The 9561-nt window shown below is 29.7% G+C and overlaps 1 protein-coding gene across 1 annotated transcript; it reads right to left on the reverse strand.

Moving 5' to 3' along the window:
- Positions 1-3679: 3679 nt before the first annotated feature.
- LOC126552989 (uncharacterized) lies at positions 3680-5638 on the reverse strand. The gene is made up of 5 exons (XM_050208192.1): positions 5407-5638; positions 5209-5340; positions 4732-5163; positions 4246-4470; positions 3680-4092 (listed from the first exon to the last, which is right to left on the reverse strand). The coding sequence occupies exons 1-5, from the start codon at positions 5636-5638 to the stop codon at positions 3680-3682; spliced, it is 1434 nt and encodes a 477-aa protein (XP_050064149.1).
- Positions 5639-9561: the final 3923 nt, after the last annotated feature.

Consider the following 9561-nt stretch of genomic DNA (forward strand, 5'->3'; position numbering starts at 1 on the left):
TTCCGAGTTCTTGTGCATGAATCAGTATAATTTGCTTATCCAATAGGTCTTGGCTATCGACCTGAATTGGGATGATGACCTCACTACGGGCTGGGATAGTACTATCATGGTTCTTCGCAGAGGTTTATTCACCTTTATTGACATCGATGATTATATGGTTTTCCTTTAGGAAAGGTATTCCCAATATTCCATCACTGGTGATTGGAAAAGATGTATCCACTACTTGAAATTCAGTTTCATACGTTTTATCGTTTATCTCTACTGTTAATATTGTACTACCCAGTGTATTAACGAGTTGATCATTGATGACTTGCATTTTGTAGATTTTCTTTTCTGATACAATAATGTCATCATGTAATGAGTCTAATTTAATTAGATTGAGGTCCGCTCCTGTATCAATCAATAAGTTAGCATTGCCGGAGATGCATTGCGGTATGTTGTATTTAGCGTAATTGTCTGTTAATTGAGTTTTGAAAATAAATATTTTTAATTTTGGGCCATTATTTTTAATTCTCGGACCGGACGAATGCCCGACGAGCCCGGTCCTGTTCCATTTCCCGAAGTAGATGGTTGATTTTGTGTATCAGATTTCGTTTTCCTTCCATCTGCATTCTTTTTCTTATAGCATTCTTCTATTCATCTATTGTGTGCCCAGTTTTTTTGCAATATGCACACTTAAGTTGTTTGCCATCTGTAGTTTTATTATTGTCCTCTTTGTTTTGCTTATTTTGTTGGCCTGTATCCAATGTGCGACTATTATACCTACATTCATTGGTGTTATGATTATTTTTTTTACAGTTTTTACAATATTTGCTGCTATTGGATTTGTTATGTAATAAACGTTGTGTCCCTTTATTCGATTGAAAAATCTTTTCCTCCTCTAGGCTATCCTTTATGGCTTCTTCTAGCGATGAATGATTTTTTGATTTGATTACACTTCGAATAGTAAATGGTAAACCTTCTATATATGTGGTTAAAGTGGTTTCTTTTATATAGTTATGTATAGCTTTAGCGTCACTCGTTGATTTATCTTTTGTGCTTACGTTACAGAGTTCATGTAATAGTCTTTCTACTCTTGTTGAATACTCTCGTATAGTTTCACCCTGTTGAAACTTAGTAGTAGTGATTTCTAACTGAAGATATCCGGGTGTGCGTGTAGCACAGAATGTGCTTTCCAAATAATCCCTAAGTATTTCCCACGTAGAAATGTCCCTATGTTGGGTTATTGCAAATGCTTTGCCTGCCAATTTAGTTATTATAACTTGTAAGAGCACCGGTTGTATGGATTCCTCAACATTTTTCATGACAAAATTACATGCATTTATGAATGGATAAACCTCCTGTACATTCTCCCCATTGAAATGTGGAATTAATTTAATAGCTGTCTCCAGAGATAATGTAGTCGAAGTAGGTAGTGACATTGTGTTATTAATTTCTAAAATTTGAATATTATTTACTAAATCTCCTGATACTACTGAATTAAAATTGTCTGATTTCCTACAATCTTGTATTAAATTTTCTTTTTGGCGATGACTCAGTAATCTAGTAACAGGTCTAGACGGTCCTAATAGATTTATATCAACCGGTCGTGAAGGGAAGTAGTCTTTGTCTAAATCAAAACTATCGGAATTATCGTTACTGCTACTAGACCTATCTGACATGCATTAAATTTAAATAATAATAATAATAAAAATAAACGTAATAATGTATTAATTATTAGAAAAATTGTATCGTAATATCATCAATCTTAAAATTTAATATCAACACTATTATCAAAATAAAATAATAATGATTATATTAATAGTGATAATGATTACAATTTATACTCGTATCAGTCGACAATATGTAAAATATATATGATAAATATATATGTAATATCTTCCTAGTAAACTTACAATATTAACCATGAATGCATCGCATTCATCTGAATTATGCTCCAACGATTATGACTCCCACGATGCGTCGGCGTTGTGGCTGCAGCAACACGGCGGCGGCAAGACGTCGTCGGTGTAAACGGCGGCGAAAACGGCACGACGGCGGCGACGACAACGATGACGGCTCGGCGGTTGAGATGGGGTTGTGAAGAGTGGAACACGAAGTCGAATACAATACGTGCCCACTATAGACGGTGCGTGCGGTTGTTAACAACTTGAACGCCCGTGAAATTTTTAAGAGTGTGATATATAATATTATATCCCTCGTATAGTCCTTATGACGATATACCTACGGCGAACGAGGTAGCTTTAATATTTGCAAAGAAACATATAAAATTACCTCGAATAGATATATAATAGATTAAGATATATCAGTTATCCTTCTGAAGTTGATTGTTCTCCAAAAAAAATTAAGACCGCGACACCGCTGCCACCAGTTGTTGTGCTCGTCCGGGTTGTTCCGTTCGAACGTTGTTTTTCGGTAGTGACCGAGGTTCAGATTTTTTAGAGAAAGTACAACAAACGGTTATAAGAATTTTTTATACTAATATCATTTTAAAATGAGTCGAAACATTTAGTTCAATGTACAATAAGTTAATGGTCGTCGAGACGACGTACAGTTTTAAGAGTGCTGGATCGACTGACTCTGCGGCTCGCTCGCGGATGTCGCGTAGCTACAATATTCTCAGAGCCGCCTACATATTAAGCGTTATCGACAGACTACAATAATATACTCTTATATTTAATACAAAAGACTTATACTATATACTAATGGCTAATGCGTACATAACATAACTTTGAAACTTAAGTGTTAGAAATTATAAGCTTACGTACACATCTCGCGGGGTCCGCAATCCACCACGTGTGGATTGCCTACATGATAATATACAGCTCGCATAATCATAAGAGAGTCTCACGGCAACGGCAAGCACAGGGGCGGTTTTAAGATAAAAACCTAGGGGGGTGTGTCCAAAAATTTTGCCGACTGATGGGTGATGGGGGATAGAGGTGAAGGCGGGGTAAATTGACAAACATTACATGTATGCCAATTGGGTAAAATTTGTGTTAAAATCTAAAAAAATATCATTAAAATAGATTATTTAAGAGTCAATCAAATATTACTTTTTCAAGATATAATTAGGTTTAAGATTTATATACAATTTTATGTATTTTAATTGACTGTTTTATCTATTTAATGCTATCAATTTCTTTTTTTTTATATTATAAATTTAATATAAAGCATATGAGTAAAGGATTTGAAGAAAAATTTAGGTTTTAGTTGAAGTCTTATTAATGCTTTAGGTTCATTTTTGAAAGAATATGGAGATTAAACTTAAAAAATTATGAATTGATCAAAAAAATAAATTAAGTTAGGTACTTACACTAATTTTAAAAAGAAACATTAAAAACATAAAATCTCCAAAGAAAAATAATATAAAAACTATTATATAACTTTAAATAATGTTTAAGAAAAAAAATTTTTCTAAATCATGATCTGCTTAAAATACCAGTGATAGTAATATGAGTTAAAAAAAAACTAACAAAAAGATTAGGTATAGATTAAAATTTGATTAAATATTGAATATTAGTTTGGGTACCTATTTGGCTACTTTAATATTATAATAATGATTAAAGAACATTTATTGAAGAAAAAATATGAAACTTGTCAACTTGATTATGAATTATTTATAATTTATTATTTCAAAATAACAAAACATAAAATCTTTAATTATTGCTTTGATTTTTCAAATTTCAATTCTTCTTTGTTTAGCAGAAGACCATTTTTGTAGAACACAATTTATATCAATTTTGTCAGTTAAGTCTTTTTCACAGTTTAAAATCATTAACGAGCTTAAACGGTCAGAACTTATTGTAGAGCTCAAACTATGTTTAATCAACTTTAACTTGCTAAAAGTTCGTTCATTTGATGCTGTAGTTACTGGAGCTGTAAATGCAAGGCGACACAACCAGTTTGCCCAAGGCAAAGGTTTTTGTAACTCAATTGATTTTTCCATAACTTGCTTAAATGTTTCAAAATTTTTACATTGATGACATAATATTTCCCACTCGGCTATTACTGCATCCAAATCTGTTAGCTGACCACCTTGACTCTTAGGAGGAAAAAGATAAAATGCCTTTGTTAAATTTTCAACTGTTGCTTCTTCAATTTTTAATGGAACTTGCAAAATATTATACAATGGCTGAAGATTTTCAACAAATACTTTCAGATTTTCTTTTGATAAATGTATTAGAGTATCTAATACTTGATAAAATTGTTTCCGCTAATATGTTAATAAATCAATAGTTGCACAGTTGTCAGCATTATTTTCAATTCTTTTTGGAATCTTTCTTGTGTGGTGGTGGCGTTTAAAATCTCTTTCTGGGTCTATTCCAAAAGATTCTGAGGTTATTTTGGAACTTTCAATTAAGCTATCTATATTTTTAGTGTCTGATCTTATGTTTTCCAATGATTTTATAGTAGAGTTAATTAATACATAGGCATCGCATATATTTAATTCTTTAGCTTCTAACTGTTCTGTTAAATTTTTAAGTTTATACATAATATTTTTCATAAACATTAACGATACAAAAAAATCAAAATTTAACATTTTTTTTTTTAAACCAAGAGCTTTTGTCTTTGTTAAACTATCAAAATTATTTAATACAATTATATTTTCTAATGTTTCAATAATAATATCTAATGATATCCAGACAGATTTAATGCTTTCTGCTCTAGCAGTCCATCTGATTTTTGAGAGATTCTTAAGCTGTAGACTTTCTTCAATTTCTTTCATACGGTCAGTTAAATCTTTAGATCTCTTAGTACTAGATGAAAAGAATACATAAATATTTTCAAGTACAGAAATTAAATCACCAATTATAGGACTAGCATCGCAACTGTGTTCTAAAAAAGTATTCATCCTATGTGCTTGACATGGAATGTATGTTACTGAATGACCTACAAATTCAGTTAAGAAACGCTGAGCTCTTCTGTTGATCCCACTTATATTGCTTGCATAATCATACGATTGAAAAGCTAAATTATCAGTATTGATTTCATACTTAATGAGACAGTCATAAATTGATTTTGCTGTTCCATATCCAGTTTTATCCGTAGATTCGACTACATCCAGTAAACGTTCATTTGTTATTCCATTTTGATCAACATATCTTAAACATACAGCTAATTGATCTTTTAATGATATGTCTGGTGTAGTATCAGCCATAACTGCAAACAATTGTGAATTAAAAATTTCTTGTACGACAGTTTAACGATTTTCAGCAGCAAGTAGTTCAATAAATTCATTTTGTGACTTTGATCCAAGATATGTTACATGATAAGGACGCATCGATTTATCATTTAACCATCTTTCTATTATAGGATTGTGTCGGTAAAGTAATAAAACTATTTGATAAAAATTTCCATTTTGAGTCTCATTTTCTTTTTCATTATGACTGCGAAAAGCTAAACCTTGTCTTACTAGTGTACGAACTACATTAACTAACATTCCTACTGCTTGTCTATTAAACTCTTGTTCACTTTTTTGACGTATTGCTAATCGTCGAGCAGATTTATTGAACATAAAATCAACACGACTTGACTGACTTATAAATGCACAATAATCCAACATAGCCAATTTATGAGATGCAGATGAAAAATGTTGAGCCAATTTACCCTTTTTATTGTTTCCTCGACTTTTCATTTTGTGCCATTGTTTTACACCACCAGTTACCCAAACATCAATATCTTTTTTTTTTTGGAAATTATGAGCACACAAAACAAAACACAGAATCAGTAACTATACTATACTCGAGCATAGGAAATTCATTAAACCATTTGGAAGTAAAGTGATGTTGCTTGTTTGTTGAAATGTTAATGTCTCGAGGATATTTGGCCAATTTTGGTTGATGTGGACCTAATGAAATTAAAAATTGTCTTTGTAATGTTGTTTTAATAGATATTCTGTTACCTGGATCATGCTCAACAAATCCATCAGTAGTACTTATTTCAGTATTTTCAGAATTATTGCTTGTAGTCAATTTGTTTAATGTTATAGTGGCATTACTTATATAATTGGTAATCTCATTATTAATACTAGTTATACATTGTATACTATTGATTAAAAAGATAACTGGGTTTGGAAACTTAGAATTTTTTATATTATTTAAAATTTCTGAACATTGTTTAAATTCATTACTTATTACTTCTAAATGGCCAGCACAAGAAATCCATGTATAATCAGGATCATCATTAACCATTGGGATTTCATCAGTAAGATGTTGATCACACAAATTGACATTGGTTTCACTATTATCTAAACATTTAAAATTCATAACCTATTAGATATTAAACCTTTAATAACACTTTTTTACTATTAAGTATATGTGTATTAATATTTGATTTTTATGATAGGTACTATTACCTATCATTACATTAAATAGGTCCCTATATTTTATATCTTTAAAATTAATCAAATTTAAATTATTTAGATTTCATAAAACTAATTTATAGAATTTATAGAATAAATACATTGCATGTAAGAAATTGTAAACAATTATTTGAATGTTTAGCAACTATTTATTTAGATTTACCCTCGGATTTACCTTTTATGTTGATCTTTTTCTTTTCCATACGATTGAAAATTATTTGTTGATTAATTATTTTTTTCCATAACAATTTGAAATCAATTGAGCCATTTTTTTCTTCTAAATTTTGATAATTTAAATTTAAAATTAAAAACAATTATATAACAATTTTTATATTTATTATGAAATTAGTTAATATGGTTACTATTTACCATTTTTTTTTTCAGTTAAAGTAAAATTATTTTCTTGGTTTTCTACAGATAGTTTTGGATTCAAGTTTATCTGATTAAATTCTGAATTAGCATCCTAAAAAAACATATTACTTTAAATAGGTTCCTACTTTTTAAAAATTAGTGCAATACACACAGATGATATTAATTAATTAATTAAATACCTAGCTAATAGATAACTTTTAAAAATATATCAAATATTAAATTATTATTTACTTACAGTAAATATTTCAACTTGTTTAAGTTGTGTTGGGGCTTCAAATGAAATGCTTGGTACTCCATAATGTTTTGTTTTAATTTTTTTACCACTATGTACTTGTCTTTCATGTTTCAATTTATAATCATTGTTAAAAATACTTCCACAGTCCATACATTCTAATTTAATTCTTTTCCTTTTATTCTTCAACTTATCAGACATTTTTGAACACGTATTAATTAACTTATTAACTTATACAAAATTCAGCAGCGAAAGCAAAACAACGTTAACAATTTAAAATTTAAACATAAATTGTTTGAAATACTTTTTACTAGATATAATAAGTACCTATTGGCTATTAAACAAATGACCAATATTTTTGACGACCAAGTTGGTAGGCAAAGAAAGACCCGACTGAATTAAACTATATCAATGCATATTGCATATTTGCAATTATTAAAATCTATTTTTATTTACTAACATAATTTTCCAATCCATTCCCCGTACGGCCCTACAAAATAATATTATTTATGCCATCCTATTTGATAAGTACATCGTACAATATTTATAAAATTATCGTATCTAGAGAACAAATTATCTACTACACAATGAACTATACAATGTGGTAAACGCAAGGCAATAATAGATATTCATTATTTTTTCTATTTATAGTACGATCATAAACCAAACATAACATAATAATACTGTATAGTTTAGACAACCAATAAATGCTAAATGTTTAAAATAAATATACAACCATAGTTTAATAAAGTTTATTTTAATTTATATATTATTATTTCATTGCAAGTTCAATTTGAATTGAAATTGCCGACTCATATCGTCGATTTTAAATTGTCGACTTATTATTTAGTTCCATAGATGTCTGGGGGGGGGTGTGACACCCCCTCCACCCCCCCTTAAAACCGCCTCTGGGCAAGCAGAATGACTATAATATTATGACTTGAGTAACTCACTGACTAATAAACGTAGAGCCTGAACAATGATAGATCGATGCTTACAATTTACACGGTACATTCGTAAAATCGTACCACAAATTTAGTGTGCAATAAGAAAGCATTTTACAAAATTCGCATATTAAAGTGGTGGTTTTACAAGATTTTTGAGAATCAAAACGGTCAATGAAAATGTCTAAGTTTTGAACACCGTTAAACCAAATATTAAATAACAAATTTATCAAAATTCGAATCACATTATATAGAATTGGCATTTTTAACGGGCAACGAAGTGCACGGAGCCAGCTAGTGATATTATTTAATAACAATTTATATGTTTATTGTTTATATATATTCTATGTGTAATTATCTAATAACGCGATTACAAACATTTCAGTTGTAGACTTTTATTTTATTATATTATATTATTTTAATATTAAAATAATATAAAGTTTTAAAGCATACCTTACCCTTTTCGTACTGCATTTGCTGATTATTCAGCATGTAACTTCTCTGATGCAGTTGCTGACTGAAGCCTGACTTAATCCAGAGTACCTACATACGCCTATATCGTTCTGATAGCTTCCTGACGCAAAAAAATCGAATAGCAATCAATACCTATATTATAATTGTTATTGTGATAAATTCAGTTTATGTACCTATATTATGCTATAAAAATAAGAATTAACAAACTTTTCGTTCAATTGTTATGCCTCTTGATGTTGCTGGAGGTTCAATGTAAGGATATACCATTTTAAGTACCTGTTTCATTAATTCTTTCGATAGTCGATATGTCATGATAAATTTTTTTTCAGAAAATTCTATATAATTTTTAAAACATTAAATTTACTTAAATTTTCAATACCCACGACTATTTTAAAACTATACATATATTGTAAGAACTTACCTTCAAAAGGATTTTTATTAGTACAATTTACTTGTCTAGGGTATTCAGTAGCATCTTCTTCGATAATTTCTAATTCTTCTATTGCGGCTAGATTTTCAAGCAAGTCGAAGTCATCCATTTCGTCAATAAAACAAGTGTAATTGTATAATATTATATCGAAATAATTTTGAATTGACAATAATTCCGTTGTTAATAACTAACAGCGACGCAGCTATGATATTAAATATTGAATTGAGATAATATTTATTTTGTTGTGGTATACGAAAATCGGCTTTCAAATACCCTACTACCATACGTTGAAATCATACTAAAATCAGTCGTATAAACGAACGACTTCGTCGTACGAAAATAGTTACCTACAAAATACCATTTTCACGAACCATACGTAAAACTTACGTATGAACGGAGGTCAATCGTACGTACGATAACTTTTCGTATACTTATAATCGAATTTCATACGAAAAATGTCTAATATTCGTATACGAACTACATTCGTATGGCGTACAAAATAGACCCCCAGTACCGGTAGAGTTGTTGTGTTTTCAACTCGAAGAAATTTAGAGCTATTGGCCAAGAGTGACTGCTGTTTTTTATGCGGGACTTTTAAGGTTAGATACTAGATAGTTTTTAATTTTTATCTCTCATATTTTCTAAGTTAAAGTTTTTTTAATTCGTTAAATTAAGCTAATATAAGAAAAATGGTACTAGTTTGTTATCGTCTCGCTATCCATACAACAATATATTTATTCACAGT

This window comes from Aphis gossypii, unplaced genomic scaffold, assembly GCF_020184175.1.
Source record: "Aphis gossypii isolate Hap1 unplaced genomic scaffold, ASM2018417v2 Contig00036, whole genome shotgun sequence".
Taxonomy (NCBI): Eukaryota; Metazoa; Arthropoda; class Insecta; order Hemiptera; family Aphididae; genus Aphis; species Aphis gossypii.

What these genes read in the sequence shown, in the direction of transcription:
- LOC126552989 (XM_050208192.1), bottom strand. Translation starts at nt 5,638, where the DNA reads ATGAAAAGTCGAGGAAACAATAAAAAGGGTAAATTGGCTCAACATTTT. An exon ending in ACTACTTGCTGCTGAAAATC is followed by an intron (nt 5,164 to 5,208) that starts GTTAAACTGTCG and finishes AATTGTTTGCAG; the next exon opens with TTATGGCTGATACTACACCA. An exon ending in TGAAAATAATGCTGACAACT is followed by an intron (nt 4,093 to 4,245) that starts GTGCAACTATTG and finishes AAATTGAAGAAG; the next exon opens with CAACAGTTGAAAATTTAACA.